The sequence below is a fragment of the Lissotriton helveticus genome, chromosome 3_1, assembly GCF_964261635.1.
Source record: "Lissotriton helveticus chromosome 3_1, aLisHel1.1, whole genome shotgun sequence".
Classification (NCBI taxonomy): domain Eukaryota; kingdom Metazoa; phylum Chordata; class Amphibia; order Caudata; family Salamandridae; genus Lissotriton; species Lissotriton helveticus.
The window spans coordinates 1040030071-1040050374 of record NC_136061.1 but is presented as its reverse complement, the minus strand read 5'-3'; the positions used below and the strand labels follow the sequence as shown (position 1 = coordinate 1040050374).

The window sequence follows — 20304 nt, the reverse complement described above, 5'->3', positions numbered from 1 at the left end:
AATTCTGGTCAGATTTTCCTGCTTTGTACAGTGATTGTGTAATTGAGGCAAGCATACAAAACAGAGTCATAAGTTGTGTATCCCGTTGCCCCCACTCATATTTAATAGATGGTACAGGATCACACTATTCAAAATGGTTGCCCACCCCAGAATTTTATGTCTTGCAACATTTGGGCCCATAATGGGGTGGGGAGGGGCAGCACATACCACAGACCAGCTTGTTGGTGTGTAAAAGGCCGCTTTATTGGAAACAGGTGCACCTTACAAATACATACCCTTGGCCTGTGCAGAACAAAACTAGGCCTCACTAAATATAAAAAAAATTGGATCCCCCTGCAACAGTTATGAACACCAACTTGCAATTTCCAACTTTCTTACCTACCTAACTATATAACTTCTTATATCTACCCAACTGTAAACCCCAAACTCATAAACTCCCGCCTGCACATTTAGTAAAAACGCCAACACAAAAGCCTACAGAAAACACACCAGCAACTGCTCCAGCGACAAAACCCCCATACAATAAAACCCCCGATGCATCTGGTCCCAACAAGACCACCTCGGAACAACCCATCCTGACAAACCTACAACCCAGTACCCCACCTCTCCCCAGGGGAAAACGAAACAAAGGGCTGGAGGGAAGGAAAAAAGCGAAACCCTCCAGGACACCTCCAACCGGCTGCTGGGTCACTGCCACCAAAATGGTGTGCAGTTTCCCAAAATGTCCGGTTAAGTAATCCCCTAGCCCAAAGGTAGCCCAAGGCCAGCCCACCCAGCCCAAAAAGAGCCCATAAAGCCCATCCAGCCCAACTGAAGTACTGGCTGCCCCCCCCCATCCCCCCTCCCTCCCGCGCCAAAATCCCCCTGGAGGGCCAGGCCTCCCGCTGGTCGGCCGCCCCTCCCAAGGCCCTATTGGGCCCATAATGGGGTGGGAAGAAGCAGCACATACCACAGACCAGCTTGTTGGTGTGTAAAAGGCCGCTTTATTGGAAACAGGTGCACCTTACAAACACATACCCTTGGCCTGTGCCGAACAAAACTAGGCCTTACTAAATATATACTTCCTAACCTACCCCGCTCCCCCACCCCTAAAATTGGATCCCTCCTGCAACAGTTATAAACAACAACTTGCAATTTCCAACTTTCTTACCTACCTAACTATATAACTTGTTATATCTACCCAACTGTAAACTCCAAACTCATACATTCCCCCTGCACATTTAGTAAAAACGCCACTCGAAAGTCGTCCTAACGGCTTTCAACCCCCTCTTTAGAATCTAGTCTCTTAGGATACCGGCATACACCTATGGCCTTATCCACTGCCTCCATCAATTGCACAATGTACAACTCCCTCCCATATCGAGATAGGTGTACACCGACCTCCCGAAAAAAATACACTGCCCCGTACCGTAGATCTGGATGGTCCATCCTACCTAAACCCTCCTCACAAAAACACCTCATCTCCCTGTTGATCTTCCTGCGTGCCCTATCTATAGCCGCCAGCCTTTCCGCTCCTCTCCATATACGCCTCGGTACCAATTCTGACCAAATAACATGGCAGCCTGACCACTGGCGCCGCACTTCCAACAAATCCCTCTTGATTTGCTTGACTAAAGCCAGCCCCTTGCACTGCACCAAATCATTCTCGCCTAGGTGTATAAGAAGCACATCTGGACACACCCCTCTCCTGACCACCTTACTCAACGCTGGCAACAGCTCATGCCATCGCATACCCCCTCGTCCTTGCCACTGGCACACAAACAACCCTGGATCCAATCCCAGATTCAGACTCCGGTACTTTTCCCACTCTGCACGTTCCGCCCTTTTCACGAAGGAATGACCCAATATGAGGATAGACAGGGCAGCCTCTTCCTGCCCCGTCTCTGCACCTGTAAAGACACACATGTGAGCAACAAGAAAAAAGCCAACAAGCGCAGTTCTCCAACCCCACTCCCCTCAGCCTGATATACGTCTTATAGCAGTCCGACTTCCAATGCCCTAAGCGCATGAGTTCCTCCCTCCCCAACCCTGTCGTGACGCATCCGTGCCCGCCCAATGCAAAATGAATGTGTTCCAAACACCCTCAGGTCCACACCCATGGCGCGTAGGGCGTGCCGCAGGAACCCCAGCAACTGAGCCGCTGTCACCCTGCTATGATTGTCTCGACAAAAAACTTCACCTGAACCCACTTGTCGCGCAGATGCCAACAACCAAACCCAACGCGCCGGGCATACCGCCCTCGTCTCCACCAGGCCCATCACGACCCACTTCCCCACACCCAATTGGTCGGTCTTAGAGCGTCGAAACCTCACCCCCACTTCCCGGGTCCTCAGTTCTATGTCCCCCCACAAGATCCCAGGCCCCCCTCTGATCCCCACCAGCTCCGAGACGTGAAATGCCCCAAAATACATCCACGACATGTGGGTGGAAAACAGCACAGTCTCCTCCCGATTGTGGCAGATTGACTGCAAAAGCCGGATCAACGTGCCGAGCATACCCGCAGTGATGGGCCGGCGCCTACACACTCTGGCACCCTTCTCCCGCGCCCAACCTTCCAACAAACGCGCACCCATTTCCCCCGCGGACGGTGCATATCCCCACCACAACTGTCCCATGAAGGCAACCACTGCCAATTTGCCAGCAATCGTCACCCTCGACATCCCCTTGTCCATCATTCGCAGCATAAACTGCACCACCTGCTCGCACCACAGCCAGCAATCTTCCTGCCGCACTGCCCCACCATCCCGAAATTCCCGCCATGCTTGTTCGTACGTCCTCCAGGTAGAAACAGCCCGATGCTCTTACAAGCTGTATGACCCGAGTTCTCCCACGTACCACAGCCCCAGTGGCACCGGCGTCTTGTGGTCGTCCGCCTCCGTGGCTAGCCCATGGAACCTCTGCCACTGTGAACGAGACAAAGCATCCGCAATGTCATTGTCCATCCCGGGAAAATGCCGAGCTTGAAACAAAATATCATGCTCCAAACACCTCATAATAAACACCCTCATCAAAGCCCCTGCGGGTCCCTGGCGGACTGTCTGTTAACGACCTGCACCACTGCCATGTTGTCCACTTTAAAGATCACCCGCTTGTGCGCCAACTCGTGCGACCACACCGTCACTGCCACCACGAGCGGGAAGAGCTCCAAGAAAGCAATGCTCCGTCCACCGCCTTGCCAATGTGACGGCCATTCCTCCGCACACCACCGGCCCTTCCAGTACAAACGGAAACCGCCCACCCCCGCCACATCCGACGAGATGGTGACATCCCATTCCGAGTCCTCTGGTGGCGCTATGGGCACACCATTTAAGCGCTCCAGAGAAGCTCGCCACATGCGCAGGTCCTCTTTCGTCCCTGCTGAAAAACAGCGGTGATGATGCGGCAACGTGAGGCCGGACAGCGCCAGCCCCAGCCGCCTGCAAAATATACGGCCCGCCCGAAGGACGAAACACGGGAAATTCAGAACCTGCACCTCCTGAACCGTCACCTTCTGCTTCCACAACATACTGTCCACCAATGCCAACATATGCACCTTTTTGTCCTCCGGCAGGCGTGCTTCCATGGCCACGGAGTCGAGCTCTATGCCCAGAAATGACAGCACCGTACTGGGACCCAGCGTCTTCTCTGGCGCCAGGGGCACACCCAGGTAACCCATGAGTTTCGTAAAACCGTCCAGCTGCTGCTGGCAGTCCGCCGAACCAGGCAGTCCCACCAAGAAGAAGTCATCCAGGTAGTGCGTCACTTTCTCATTACCAGGGTGCCAGGAAAAAGCCCACTGCAAGAAGGTACTGAAGCGCTCAAACAAGGCGCAGGAGATCGAACACCCCATGGGCAATGCCTTATCCACGAATATGTCCCCCTCAAACTGGATCCCCAACAACTGGTGATCCTCCGGATGGACAGGCAGAAGCCTGAATGCCGACTTAATGTCACATTTTGCCATGAGGGCTCCCTCCCCCACCGCCGCCACCAACCGCCGTGCCACATCCACGGACTAGTAGGACACCGAGGACAGCTCCGTCGATATGTAATCGTTCACCGACGTTCCCTCCAGCCATGACACGTGCTGAATCAGACGAAATTGCCCCGGCTCCTTCTTCGGCACCACTCCGATAGGAGAAATAATCATATCCTGGATAGGTCCTTCCCCGAAAGAGGCCCACCATCCGCCCCTCCCGCACCTCCTTGAGCAACTTGTCCCGCACCACCGCCTTGTGTGCGCTGACCAATTTCAAATTCTCCGCCCACCGAGGAATCTGCGGACCCTCGTACCCCAAACGGAAACCCTCACGGAACCCCCGGCGCAAAACGCCAGTGTCTACGGTCCGTGGATAAGACGCTAGGAGGGTCTCCAGCTGCTCCAGCCTAACCGGCGTATGAGCCTTTTCCCATTGTCCCTGACCCCCCTTTTTCTTCTCTGCCCCGGCTGAGCTCCTGCCGTTGCGGGCTGCTGAGCCTGTGAACCGCCCCCAATACCTCAGCAGCATACCACCGGGTGGCGCTTCTCGTACTTACAGCATTCGTGTCGAAATCAGAAATACTGTCTGCCACACATGCCCTTGTTATAATCCCAACACGCTCAGACCCCAGCGTTCGTGGCAGCTCCACCCTGTCCCACCCCTCCACGGGTGGGTTGGGCCTGACAGGGCCGATTCGCCAGCAACAGACCACTGGCCGTGTAGATGGTCCTACCAAACTTCGCTCCCCCCATCGTCTGGTGGTACAAGTCTGCATCGATCTCACCCCACTTCGCGTCCGTGTCTCCCGCCAATCGTGCCCGGAACTCCTTGTCATAGTGAGACCACGTGTAGCCCCCATATGTGACCTGCGCCCTTTGGATCACGTCCATATATTAGAAAAGTGCGACCGCCCGCTCCGGGTACTTCTCACAATACATGCTGACGAAGATCAAAAACACAGCTGACCAGTTTTCTATGGTCAGAGGCACCTTCGGCCGCTTCGCCAGTTCCTGCTCCTCCTCCTTCGACACTTCCTTCGCCGTCAGCTCACGATGTAAGAGCTTCAAGATGTCTACATAATCCCCCATCCAAATCTTCTCCTTGGTGGCCAAGGACAAGTGCTCCCCCAGGGGCTTAGTGACGCCCATATAGGGCAGCTTCCGTTCCGGTATGTCGTGGCTCTCCTTCCCACCATCACCCCCTTTACCCTCTCCGTCCGGCTTAGCGACCCCGGCCCCACCAACGCTCGCTGCGTCCAGGCCCACCCCTTGTCCTTTACTAAGCCGCACCCCTTCTTCTGCCCCCTTTGCAACCGTGCCCACAGACACCGCCCTCCGGTGGGCCCCATCCGATCCGCTCCGCCACCATCCTTACCTGGTGTCAAGGTCAGCATCTGCCCCGGATCCCGCCACCTAACCAGTGGAGCAGGGGGGCCGCTACTCTTCTGCTCGGCAACTCCACGGGGCCTGCAAAGCACTAGCAACAACATTACTCCCTTCCCCCCGCCTCGCCCCTCCTTAATTTCCCCCTCCTCCGTGATGTCCTCATCGTAATCTAGCTGAGGCCCCTCCAGATCCACATCAGGCCACCTGTCGCCCTCCAGGGGTTCCAGCGTACTAAGCCCCGCCTTCTCCTTGCAGTTGCGCAACAGCACCTCCAAGTCAACACTCTCCCTTCTCCGCTCCTCCACGTCCATCTCGGGGTCCCGACAGTACTAACGGACCTCCGCCCCCGTCGACCGTATCGACCCTTCGGGGTGGGGCTGGCGGGGACCTACCGCCCGCCTCCCGTAGGACTCGATCGCCGGTCCCTCGTGGAAGCGCGACTGCCCGCATGAAGCAGAGCCGGCCCATCCTCCCGGTGGGTTGGAGCCGTATGCTGCTCTCCTGAGCACCTCACCATCTGCTCCTGTCGAGAAAAATAGGTGGAGTCCAGCATGCCGGGGTTAAAATGACCTCACCACCCTCCAAAAACCCCTGTGTCCCCCTCGACTCCCCCCACCCCTGCCGAATGCCGAAGCGTCCCGCCACACCCCCACTCCCCTCTGTTTTCCCGCCCCCATGCCCCCAACCGTCCCCTTCCTTCTCCCCCCGCTCCACACCAACGATTCCAACTCCCGCCGCACCGACCACGCCCCTCCCGGTGCCCCAGTCCACCCCCACCCCCAAACACTCCCGAAACCCCAGCCCCCCCAGCGCACCCCCGCACCCACCTCTGTCACACCCTCCCTCTCCCCCTCCCCCCCTTCATTGTCCGAATCCTCTATCAATAGTGGGCATCCCCTCCTACCTGCTCCTGTTCACTCGACTTGGCCCCTCCTTTTGGGCCCCGCCCCCGCCACCAGGCACCACCCCGCCTCCTGCGACCAGCCTCCCGCTGCCCCTCGAAGTGCCACCTCAGCCCCTGCTACAAACAGAATCTGGGGGCGCCGCGCTGCTCCCCGCCGCCCCCACCCCCTCGTTCCCGCTTCACCAGAAACGTGCCCGCGCCGCACACCCTCTTCCTCCCCTTGGGCTCACCCCCGCCCCCAACCACCGCCGCACACAGGGCGGTTCCACTGCCATGACTGCCGGTGTGGCATCGCGCGCCGCGGCAGCCTTACCTTCAGACCGGGCCGCAGGATATCAGTGCGGCCCGCTTCTTCGAGGAGGCGGAAGGCCTCCACCACTCTGGGGTCCTCACAAGCTAACATTGCAGGAGTCACAGGCGCTCCGACACTCTGGCTGCAGAAAACACCGCGCGACTCCCTCACGACCACTGGCCAGGTAGGATGAAATGCGCGCTCCAAACACCTCTGCCCCAGCACGCGACCGCGAAGCCCCAATTAGCAGCCCAAGGCTAAAGAAGCAATATAAATCGTCCCTGCCCCAGGCCACACCACAAAACAAACGGAGCTCTACCAGAGGACAAAACAACTAAAGGCTAAAACTAAAGGCACACACCCCACTGCCACCAGCCAAAAGCTAAACCCCCGCTGGTCGGCCGCCCCTCCCAAGGCCCTATTCCCACTGACCATCCCACATAAATTCTTCAATAGATTGAAGGTCACACTCTGGGTACCTGTTGGCCCTAATCCACACATCAGTAGCTTCCCTGTGTCACAAGAGCTTTGGGATGGAGCTGCCTGAGCTGAAGTCTTTGTGTAGCTGCACATATGAAAATGTTGATACAGTTGCTTGTCAATGTGTTCAAGTGAAACAATGAGATCTATACTATGTATCCTCATACACTAGAATCGTACCATATTGTCTGCTGCATGTGTTTAAAAAAGCAAAAAAGAGGGGTTTTTTTTGTTTTGTTTTTTAAATGGATGGTACAGGAACATGTACTAAAGTTCCCTTGAGCTGGTGATGGAGGTGAATTTGTGGATTGAGTAGAAGACTATAGATAAGTTTTGCCTGTATAGTGACATACCTAGGTACGGCACCTCTGGAACGCGTTTACAATACATTACATTTGTTTTTATTACAGTTGTCATGTTGACATCCCATCAGTATGACAAAACATTGTATGGTCAACAATTGTAACAGCAGACTCCTGGATTCGTACCTCCTACAATGTTCCTTTCATTATGATAAAACATTGCTACTGGCAGATGCATGTAATATTTGTTTTTGGCATGAATGCAACAGTTATTAGGTTTTTCTCAGCAAAGCATATGATGTTTCCTAACCCTCTTACATATTGTGAATTTTGTTTTAGGCGTCCCAACTGTACCATTATTACCATCTCCACTTAATCCAGCAACCACTCTGACCGGTAAGAAGATATTACTTTGTAGGTTTTTCATAAAATACTGTTGCCACCAACCACACAGGAGACTGCATGAACTGTATTTTGTGAATTTTCACGAATGACAGAATCTAAATAGCCTTTAGGTATTTTTGGATGGAAAATCTTTAGACTTGTCAATAACGTGATGCTTTGCCTTTACAGATCTAGTAAGGCAGCCATAGCAGGAGACCAGCTCCTCCAGAACCCCACTTGTTCATTTTCTTTTAGCACATGGTGTGACAGATCTTAGACCTTACTTTAGCCTTTTCAGTTGCAGTTTTGATTTTTTAAATGTTCACCTCTCCCGCAACATTTTTCTCCAAAGTCTTTGGTGATGATGTCATACTGAATGTGTTTTCGGACGCGAGGGCTGTCTTTTCAGACCTTTTCTTTAGACTGTTGTCCCACATGCAGTTTTCATTAATATTTAGAAGCAACCAATATTTGCCTATGTTGGGGCTGAAGCTTTTTCATAAGCAGATTAAAATCTCCTGAGTTATTAAAAAATTGTTTTATATATAGAAGTAGTAACCTATTTTTTCTTTCCTGTAAAAAAGAAAGGAAACTCTGTTTGCAGGCATATCTCCCCCCCATGAAGAAAAATCTCTACGCTTTAATGCAACCGTGGAACTTCACAGCCTTCAAGTGCAGCACAGTAAAACTAGGTTCCTTACTCAACTTTCCCATTTCTGTGCAAATGCATTGTTTTTCTCTCTACTTTACATTTGTGCCTTTTACATTGTAGCAAGACGTTTTTATTATTTGTAAGTTTTGGATTTCTCATCAGCGTAGTCTCTTTCATTATAAGAATATGACCAGGGAGAGGCAAGGCAGGACTTTCATTTATAGATGTTTTTCTGCTGATTTTCTTGCATTAGGCATTTTTTTGTGTTGGGCAAGGCTTTTCCCTCCAGCGTAGAACCACTTTGCTGGCTAAATGAAAAGACTTTTATGCAAAATATATTTCTCGTTTCAGAATGTGATTCTGGAGGCACCTCGACATTAAGTAGGTCTCAACACAATCATAACTTTGTCCCTTGAAATCTTTAGTATGTTCGGTCCATATTATTTGATACCTAACCATGGTATTGCAGACCCAGAAGGCTAGGATGGACAGTGTCCCACAAGTTCATAACTTGAAATGGCACAACAGTAAAAATGACCTTGACATGGGCGTTCTGCCAGAACCCCTGATAGTGTAAAACACTTCAGGGCTCGATTGAAACATGATTGTACTGCCACGCAGTTTTGCCATTTGTGGGCTGTGGTGTCATGCTAACAGAGGACCATCAGAAGACCAAATTGCCAGAAAGGATTGTGTAACCTGTTGACCCTGAGCAGCATAGGAAATAGATGGCTCATCGTCATGGAGTTTGTCTTACTATTGAGCATGAAGTCATAAAGGCCCTGAAGATCAAGTTGTGCTGGGTCACTGGAAAGTAAAAAACAAAAAAGTAATGGATGGAGTGTTTCAAATAATCTTCACCATTGGTAATTACTCTGAGCAGTATTCCAGTCAATCACTTGTTTGCCCACTATACCTCTCTAGACAAAGATCAGCCATATACAAATCAGTCTAGGTCCTGCTTAAATAGGAGTAGTACAGCCCAAACTGCCAGACAGGAACACAAGCAACCCCAGACTAATTTAGCCCTTTTGGGCCTCCAGAAAGCACCACAGTGTCGGCATTCTATATAACATGACATCTAAGATTAATATGACATCAGGTACATATAGCGTGGTCATAGTTGTGGGCATTTAGAGATGCAAAAGGGATACCATGAGACCCACACTATCACATTCGCTCAACTTTGCATCTCACATGAGGGCATATCAGATTAAACAGTGGGTCCACCCAGTTCTAGAAAGAAGAGGATAGGCTATGACTTAATCGCCTGGCCTCGTCTGCTACCTCTTGACTACTGATTTTTATAGAGAGCATCTGGAGACATTTTTCAGTCTTATATTAAATATATCTTCTTCAAATAAAATATTACTGGTGAGATAGTTTTGAGAGTACTTGATGCACATCTCTTCAAAGCATTAATGTTGAATGTTAAGCCACACAGTGAAGTTTTCTACAAAGTTGTAGAACAGTGTCTTCTCACAGAAATCCATGATGACCGGTACAGTCTACATCAGTAAGCATGGGCAAAATAAAATATTTCACTATTGGATTTCTATGCTCTATAGGGAGGAGGGGGTACCTTTACTGCATACATATTGCGGTAATTTTCAGCAAACTTTTTTCTAATTTGGATAAGATCCATCAAGTTGTGTCCGCAAGGGGGGCGTGGCTTGGCTACGGAACGGAATGGCTGCCTGAAACTGCAGCTCCGCTGATCGAGCCTATTAATTCGGCAATTATCAGCTAATCTGGTGCGGAGACTCGGGCCCCTTGATCCCCCGAGTGGGCGCACACCGCGTGACCTGTTGGGCGAACCCCTGCGGCGAGAAACGCCTTGGGACAGGAGATAACCGCCGGCGGGCGGCAGACGGCGGCAGAGGCCTAGTACAGGCGCGGAAGCCGGGAGCTTGCGTAAGGCTTCTGCCCAGGACGAGCTCCACGGACGGGCAGAGGGCCGCCGCATGAGTGGCTCCCGCGATCACAGGTGGGCCGCCTTGGAATAACGGCTGTAGTCACGGACTGCTGGAAGTGACAGCGGACCAGCGAACGACGTCGCGCATTGCAGTTAACGACTACGTGGGAGAGCGTGTTCGGAGCTGAGGCCTGGAGAGCCGGACTCGGCATTGCCAAGAAGCGTTAGACGCCTGTAGCGTGGGCCGTGGCACCAGCTGACTGGGGACTGGTGCCGATGCCTGGCCATGCAACACCGTGATACCTAAATAATCGCCGGAGAGTCGAGGCAGAACCAGGTACGGCAAGGAAGGGGGCTGGGCGGCCATATTGGACGTGGCGGTCCGCGAATTTGCAGCGACCACCCCGCGGTCCCCTCAGGGCTGACTGCCACATTGGGCGTCCCGCTCACACGCTGAGGCGCCGAATGCGAAATATTTCGGAATAAAGTGAGGATTGAGCAGGCGACGTCAAGGAGCACCGTGGTGTGGTACGAACACACGCACAGACCGGGCAAAGGCGCAATCCTCCATCTTGACCCAGCCACGTGGACAGGGTAGCGAGACGCTGAAGCGCTCTTTTTCCGAGCTGCCGCCCCAGCGCCTGGCTTTGCGGAATCCGTAGCGACACGCAGCGAGCTGCGGCGCCAGGCCCGGACCGGAGTACTGTGTTGGACCAGGGACCCACAAGTGCCACGAGCGCTGTGGAGGAGGCTTGATGCTGCAGAGGCGCAGTGGTATCTAGGCGGCGGGCTAACGGCTGGATCATCCAGAAGACACGAACACAATCCGGGGACACAGGGTGCGGAGAGTACTCCGTTGGCAAACTAAAACCCTGGTGCTGCGCTGAGAGTGATACTGTCTTAGTGGCCTGGAGACTGCATAAACAACCTGCAATGGGCAAACCAGACACAAGACAGCCGCGGCTCACTTTCGACAAATCCAAACAGAAAACGGCGGGCCAGGAGCAGCAAGAGGATGCGACTCCCAAAGAAACTCATGGTGGCTCTCAAGATTTGGACATAAAATCTATGTTTCAGGAATCGAAAACGAGCTTACAGGGCATAGACCAAAAGATGGATGACCTGGCTGCGCGAATGGCCAGCATCACGAGAAGAATGGACAAGCAGGAGGGCAGAGTCGGGGTGCTGGAAACGCGAGTGACTGAGACGGAGGAGAGCCAAACTGAGCTGGATAAGAAGGTCCGTGGTATGGACAGAGTACTGGCACTGATCCAACAAAAGAACGAAGTTTTGGAGGCGCGCTCAAGGCGCAATAACGTCCGCGTCACGGGCGTGGCGGAATCGACAGATATAACAAGCATGGAACTGTTTATCGAGGAAATGATGAAGGAACTGTTTGGATCGGGTCTATCCCAGATGTTCCTGGTGGAAAGGGCTCACAGAACCTTGGGACGCAAGCCGGGTGCTCCACCTAGGCCCATCATAGCGCGAGTCCTGAATTACAGGGATCGAGACTCGATACTGCGCATGGCGAGGGACAAGAAAGAGCTGCAATACAAAGGCAATAATATCGCGATCTACCCGCACTTCACCATGCTAGTCCAAGCTGCCCGGAGGGAATTTCTTCCAGCGAAGAAGATTTTCCAGCAAATAGGAACAAAATACTCGCTGATATAGCCGGCGAAGCTTCGAGTGCAAGGCCCAGGCAGACCCTCCTTCTTTGTTGACGCTAAAGCGGCTCTGCAGTATGCGAAGCAACTGGCGAAAGACCAGAAGAATCAGGCGCAAACTGCGGAACTGGCTTACAAGAACGGCTGAGTGATGTCGAGTGAAGGCTGAGGTAAGGCTTGGACAATGCAATGTGATCAACCTACAGGGGCCATACCGGAGACAGAAAGTCAGACTGTTATGCTGGGGGCTAACCAGACAATCCGTAGAGACTATGTGGAGGTGTGCGTGTAGTGGGGGGGGGGGGGTCCTAGAGTGCTCGCCATCAGGCCAGCGCTCGATCACCCTGGCAAAAGTGCAGGGTCGTTAGTAGTCCGACCTACGCACCCCAGGGGATGATTCCCGGACACTGTTTACCGTGGGTGTTTGGATTTGAAGAACTGTTCTGTGGGGAGGGGGGCAGGGGGGAATTGCACAACCTGATTGGGGGGTTGGAGCGGGAGGGGCCTGGGTGGACGTGGATTTGGGATGTTCGAATGTTCTTTGTTTGTTTCGAAGCGATATGTACACTGAAGCGAGTGAATACGTCGTGCTTGACACTAGGGGTATTACAGTACACAGTCAGCTGAACCATCATGCCATGCACCACAACAAGTCGGATGTAATGACATCAGTAAAACAGCCGAATTGGGCCACACCACACACATGGAACTGGACATATACCAGGACATATGTAGATAACACTCTGAGGGACGCTTCTCACCCGCAACCGACACAGTGAAGCGCATACAATGTCTCACCTGGAATGTGAGAGGGTTGAATGATAGACGTAAGGTCAGACTGGTGCATGCACTCCTTCTGCGGAAGGAGATAGATATGTTTCCTACAAGAAACTCACCTCACTGCTGATGCCACACACCTCCTTAGGCATAATAGGTGGGGTGAGATAATCCATGCCACATACTCCAATTACTCACGAGGGGTGGCGATATTGATAAAACGAGGCTTACAGTGGAAAACGTATGAGACAGTTCGGGACAATGGCGGAAGGTACATACTGATGGTGGGGTCGCTGTGTGGTGTGAAAATGGTGTTGGTCAATGTCTATGGCCCAAACGACGATAATCCTGATTTTTTTAGCGACCTATGGCATAAAATTTGAGCGCTTGGCCCGGCAGCAATCATGTGGGGAGGGGATTATAATGTTGTACTCTCAGGCACACTGGACAGACAGGGAGCAGATAGGGAGCATCACCCGAGGGCCGCTGAAGTGCTGGGCAACATCATTATAGATGTACAACTAGTTGACTCATGGCGGGTGTTGCATCCGGGGCACAGGGAGGGTACATGCGTTACGTCACACAGGGCAGCCTGGTCGAGGTTGGATTACTGGTTACTGTCTAGAGATATCCATGTCCTGGCAACTGAGGTCCAACACTGGCCACGGTCGCTGTCTGACCACGCCCCAGTCTGCCTTTCATTGATTACACCACCCCAGTATGTCCAACCCTTTAGTTGGAGATTCCCCTCCGAGCATTGCGGGACCAGGTTTTCAAACAGGAACTTAGAGAAAAACTAGAGGAATACTTTGAGCTCAATGAGGGTACAGTGGACTCTCCGGGCACCCTTTGGGAGGCCTGCAAGGCTGTGATGAGGGGCTACTGCATGTCGCTGAAAACGGGGGTACTAAGGTCAATAAGGGACACCTTAAGTAAACTGGAGGCTGAATTAGCGGAGATTGAATTGGCATTGCAGGAAACACCGACTGATCGGGTGCGCGCTGACTTTAGAATGAAGCTTAATCAATATCAGGAGGAGGCGGACAGGGAGGTGGCATATCTGGCTAAGGACTGCCAAGCTAGGAGATATGGCGAAGGCGATCGAGCTGGGCGCACACTGGCAAACATGCTGAGACCGCCAAGAGGAACGGACTATGTACTGGAACTGAGGAACGCAGAGGGCGACATAGTTAGAGAGCCAAAGGGCATACTTGAGTCCATGACTAATTACTACCAGGCACTGTACACCTCCAGGGTGACGCCGTCTGATCAGGTCCTTACAGACTACCTAGACACTATAGCCTTAGCGTGGTTCAATGATGGTGCCAGACAATATATGGACTTACCTTTCACGCAAGAGGATATCAGAGCGATAATCTCTGCCCTACCGCCTGGTAAAGCGCCGGGCCCTGATGGCCTGACGGCAGACTTCTCTAAGGAATACGCAGATGTGCTGGTCCCCAGGCTCCACCGGGTCTTTGAGGAGGCGTTGGAAGTGGGTGTGCTCCCTCAATCGATGCGCGAGGCACTAATTATCACGCTGCTCGAGGCAGATAAGAACCCCATTGACCCGGACTCCTATCGCCCACTTTCGTTAATAAATGTAGATGCCAAAATCTATGCAAAACTACTGGCAGATCGCCTTAAGTACATGCTGCCGCAAATTGCGCTCTCTGATCAGTCCGGTTTCGTGCTGGAGAGATCCACTTCACATAACCTGAGAGTGTTGTTCGGACTCCTGCATTACCTTGATCCGAAAGTACAGGCTGCAGCCGCCCTACTAGATGCGACAAAGGCATTTGATTCTCTTGAATGGAAATTTTTGCTTACACTCTTTACTCGTATGGGCTTCAGCCCGTTATTCGCTAAGAGAATTGGCATACTATATAATGGCCCGACAGCCAGAGTGAGGGTGAATGGGCAGATATCCGCTCCTATTGTTATCACCAGGGGAACTAGACAGGGTTGCCCACTGTCGCCGTTACTGTTTGCTATTGCGACTGAACCACTGGCAGCGCGCATGAGGCAACACCATACTCAGCGCAGCGTTGGTTTCACGTCTCGAGGCCTCCTTATATCAATGTATGCAGACGATATCACCATATACATGATGAATCCGGCGGAGACCTTTGACCCGCTGATGAGGGAGGTAGTGCGATACAGTGGGCTCACTGGCATAAATATAAACTGGTCGAAGTCAACGATGCTGCCCTTGACGGATGGTACGCTAGAATGCCACACCGAATTCCCGATAGAATGGGTTACCGACGAGGTTAAATACCTGGAAATCAAAATAAGTCGCAACATCCAAGACATATATGGTTATCAAATTACGGGGTGGCCATGGACTGGCTCGAAGGCAAAGTGGAGAGGTGGAAAAAATTACCACTATCTGACGGGCCGCATAGCAATCACGAAGATGGTAGTGGTCCCCAAATTTCTTTACTTATTCATAAACATTCCCTTGCCCTTGACAATGGAGTTTTTTCGTCGCCTTCGTTCGGTGGCCATCACACTGGTCTGGGCGGGCAGATAACCCAGAGTTGCCTGGAACCTTCTCACGCTCCCCTTCCACCAGGGAGGTCTAGCAGCCCCAGATTTCGAGCTTTACGCGTACAGTGCGCAGGCCCAATATTTGCATTTCTGCCAACACCCAAAACCCTACCAACCGCACGTGGCTATAGAGACTGATATGGCGTCACCCTGCCTTCTGAAGTCGGCGGCGTACCAGCAATACAAACTACCACAGGGGGACATAGATACTGTGGAGGTGGTGCGATGGGCATGGTCTAAGATTGCACATAGAGCGGGTTTAGCCGAATTGTATGCCCCAAGCATGCCACTAGAAGGTAACCCGCTACTGGGCCTATTGACGGACGCGGCAGTGGTGAAGAGGGCGCACAACTGCGGCCTTAAGGTGGCGAGTGACTTATATCCAGACGACATGTTCCTTACACTACAAGACATGGTGCCGTCGGCTGAACCGACTGCCTCTGAGCTGCTGTTATACTATCAGTTGCGGGCGGCCTGTAAAAGCAGGTACCCCTCGTTCCCTGAGGCCCCACCTTCGTTAGCGGCTTTGGAGGAAGTTCTCTCAAATGCCTCCTCACATAAAATCATAACCCGCATCTATAGGGCTCCGCTGAATTCAACACCGGTCCCACATGTAGACTCCCGAGCTCAATGGGAGATAGAAGCAGGCATTAGCATTTCGGAAAAACAATGGACATTCTGCTGTACACAACTTGAGCACCTATCGCCCAACTATAGACTGCGTCTTATACACTTCAACTACTTACATAGAACATACCGCACGCCCAAACAGCTCTTTAAAATGGGGTTGCAGGCAGACGCAACATGCTGGAGATGTGGCGAGCGAGAGGCTACGTTCTTCCATCTTACTTGGGTTTGTGAACCAATACATAGCTTTTGGGAGAAAATATTCCGCATTATAGGGAAGATAGTAGATACACATCTTGACCCAGACCCACTGTTGGCACTACTGGGATTTGTGATGCCGGTGCCAAGTGCCTCCAGGCGACTGGTGGCCCTTCTTCTGTTGCTGGCCAAGAGGCAGATAGCGATACACTGGACGCGCAGGACTCCACCGACAATTTCAAGTTGGATAAAATTGGCAACATACTGCAAAGACCAACTGTCAGCGTACTGGCACATGATGCCGCAGAGATCTAGGCCGGTAGACATATGGCAACCATTGGTGGACTGGCTGGCAGGGGAGACAGGGTATGATAGTGATTGAAATGTGTAGAATGACTTGGGCTGATTTACATATGTGTGTGACATGGGTTACATAACGAGCCGAACGAACAACTGATGGTGGACGTAGTGGTACTGTACATTTAATCTAGACACTGCTCGCTGTTACGTGACACTCGCTGAGTATTGTTTTCATTGGTTTTTTAGTTCTATGTAAATGTAGAGAAATTGCACATGTGTACGTCATATATTCGCCTTGGCGAGATCCGCATTGTAAATAAGCTGCCTGCCCCCGGGTTGTAGGCTGAATAGCTGTGTACATGATGATGAGAATAATAAAGGTTTTGAAAATCAAAAAAAAAAAAAAAGTTGTGTCCGCAAACGTGCAGATGTACATCTGTAGGTCCATTACTGTATTTGCTAACCAAGAGTAATTTTCCCTCCTTATCTCGTAAATTCTGTAGTGGGTTGCTGTGCAAGCATGGGCAGCTGAGTTAAGCACCTTTTGTATGAGCATTAAATGCATCTCTTCCAACTGGTAATGCACGTTATCATATAATCATAGGCCATGGCCAATTCTTTTTCAAGGGTCTGGTCTAGTTTGTGTTCTTTTTTTCTCTTTTTTTAGCCCCTACCTGGTAGGACATTATCTGCCCCGCCGCAGGACCACCTGAAAGGCCTCTGTGGTCGCCGAACCGACTGAGCAGTATTCAGGTCCTAATAACCCATCACTAGTTCAAGATGCTACTCAAAATTTGCATTTTCAAGTCACCATATTCTAAGTCGCTAGGACCCCCCCTCTGTACATTTACTGGGTACCTCATCAAGATTTCTACTGCAGCTCAATCTGTCGAAGCCTGGGCGAGGATGCAGACCCCTGCAGAGCATTCAATACTGGCAGTGGGAATGAAGATGTGGTCAAGTATAGATGAGGAGTTGTGTGGGAATAAATGTTATGTGTATTCCCTGTTGTCTGGATGTAGTCTTCACCAGGAGTCGGACAGGCCAAGCAGTCAGGACCCAAGTAGCAAGGTCTTGAGGTCTGCGAAACACTGACTGACTTTTCATATGTTTGAAGGCTTACATTACAGCATGGACGTCACCCCCACCTCTATTGCACCCAGGAGTGATGGAAGCACCCAGTCTGTCAATACTATCTAATAGAAACTTCTAGCCACAGATTCCTCGCCTTAGAATAGTCTCTGGGGTCAGATTGGATCCAGATGTTTTTGAGCAGTACCCCTGCACTCCTGTAGGTGATGTTGTTCGACTCCATTTCAGCCACGCTGGAAGTGACGTGCGTGGTACATATAGAGGCACTAGCCCAGTGCGCTCACATCCATGCTTTCCTGTATGCACCAGATAGTGCTGATACAGTCAGAGCTACACTCAGTCCTTTTATGACTGGCTTTTTTCTCGAGTTTTTTCTGACACTTTTTGAGAGATTTCTCTCCTGGTGTGACAGGCTGTCTCCTAAGAAACCAGATGGTTTCAAACCGTGTGGTGTCCATTACAGGCAGATAGATAGTCTGTGATAGACCCACACTTTGTGTGCCTATGGTGCTTGGAGAGGGAGCACAACCCCAAGGCCTGTGAGGACTTCCCTGCCATGCATCCAAAGGCACTGAGGGAATGGTCCCTCAAGCTTCTCACCTCCTGACCTAGGTCAACTCTGTAACGCTCAAAATATCAGTTGCATGGACTGTTCCCGGACCAGCACCTGGCGTTCGTCCGCCCATTCAAAGTCATCAGTTAAGTCCAACGAGCACAAAAAATCAAAGACGTCAAAGTGGTCTTTGACTTCTCAGCGCCCATCAAAGTCTTCTGACTAGAAGTGGGAGTGTCGGCACTCCCTCACACTTCGGCTGACCTTGAATCAGGGTCCATTCTGCACCTCCCTGACATTCCCGGAACTGGAGCGACTCCTGCCCAGCTTAAAGAATTTTATGAAGCCATGCTCCTTATATTTGGACAGCCTCCTATTTGGGCCCTCTGGAGTGCCTTTGGGCCTCAAAGGCTCAGTAGTGTCCCCCACTGAATCTAATGTAGGCCCTTTTCAACTATTTAAGATATGCCCTTCAACCTCTTATTAGCTGACAAGTTTGAAGTTTATTACATAATCTTTAAACATTGTTGTACTACAACTTCTCATTTTATACATGAGTGAAGTGGTACGACTTTAACATGTGACATGTTCACATTAAATAAATGTTTAAAAGACCCAATTAGACTCCAACTTGTCACTTTGGTTATTTTAGTTCAGGTAACAGAAGACTTCCTTTTAAGTTTCTCTTTTTAAATAATCTGCTCTAATGCTCTGGTACACCACTCAAGCAACTTGTAGCATAAGGATAGTTTGATAAATGTATTTTATTTTTCTTCCTTGATTTGTAAAATTAATGTGGAGAAACTTATTTTACAGTTGCTCAAAGTGTGTGATTAGTTCATCATTAATGCTTTATTGTGTTTTTGTTTCAGCCATCGCAAGTGTTAACTCTTTTTCCCATAATATTGATTTAGTGGAATTTAAAGTTTGGGCTCTTAGTGGGACCAAAGCTACAGTTTTATTATTCTTTCTAAGAGCCTGTGGCTCAAGAATGTATCTGTTCTTGCCTTAGATTGTTTTGTTAAGTTTGTTCCATTAGATTAAAATGATTTGAAAAATAAGAGAGTAAAGTGAAAGTCAGGTTTGTTTACATTTGCCTATTTATGCATTCTAGTAAGCAATGTTAGGCAGTGCCCTCATACATTAATTTGGTACATTAAAGTATATCTGTCTGCTAAATTGGTGCTTTACTATACTTGGATTCAATCTTGGAATATTCCTTTGTTTTAGGTATTCCTGCAGTGCCATTTTTACCACCACAGGTATATCCATCCCTCACCTCTCTCACACCGCTTAACCCAGCAACTACACTTCCAGGTAAATGTTCAGGTGGTTGTGATCTATGATTTATTGAAAGAATCTTTTTTTGTTAAGAGTGGCTGACGGTAGGTGTGAGGGAAAGTTCAGAAGTGATGGTGGGATTTACTGAGCAATCGGATTTCTTCATGTGGCACCATAATTTAAAGATGTGCTTCTGGATATTAAGTAATAGAGGAAATTCCCCTTGTTCTGCCCGACTTGCTCCTTTTGGACAGTCTGCACACACAAAGAGCTTGTATGAAGAACTGCGGGTTTGTTATTTCTTTTGGTGATTTATTCCACTCTGTATGCACCTTTGTAACATTTAGGCCAAACACTACTCCATAAAGAAATATGTGTGGGCTAAGACCTTGAACACTTTCAGCAATAATCTTACTGGTGGGTCAAAATACATTAGTCATTCCTTTGAAATAATAGAAAGCACAACATGTCTCTTCTTGAAGTCTTTTTATTGCCATTTTAAAACTTCCAGTTGCAAATGTTTTAAGTCTCAAGTAGTTGTAGTGTGCTCAACATCTACTTTATTAGCAAAAAATCTGTGGTTTCACTGGCTAACCGTTAAAGCCAAGATCACATTCAAATCCATCCACCTGATTGAACCTATATATATATATATATATATATATATATATATATATATATATATATATATATATAATCTTCTCAGTGAACTAGAGGAAACTGTGGAGTACAAACTCTTGTTAAAAACTCCAAAATGCAAACCTCACAAGCGCCATCCAAGAGTTCATCAGAGGACTTATCAAGGCTTTTCATCCCACCTGTGTTATGGCACATAAATACTGTTGTACCACAGTTAAGTCGGTTCTGACCTATCCAGAAAGCGGAACTGAAATTACTTCCTTGGAAAATTTCTTTTCTTTTAGCACTTACCTCAGCTGAAAACCCACCCAACACAGCCAAAAGGGGCTACATAGCTCGGA

At 50.2% G+C, this 20304-nt stretch overlaps 1 protein-coding gene across 1 annotated transcript in view; it reads left to right on the top strand.

The window, feature by feature from the left end:
• Positions 1 to 20304, top strand: part of GORASP2 (golgi reassembly stacking protein 2) — a 160978-nt gene that overhangs the window by 114611 nt on the left and 26063 nt on the right. Inside the window, exons 8-9 of the mRNA XM_078681586.1 lie at positions 7662 to 7718; positions 19274 to 19360. Of these exons, the coding sequence (XP_078537712.1) occupies positions 7662 to 7718; positions 19274 to 19360 (144 nt within the window). The remainder of the gene's footprint in view (positions 1 to 7661; positions 7719 to 19273; positions 19361 to 20304) is intronic.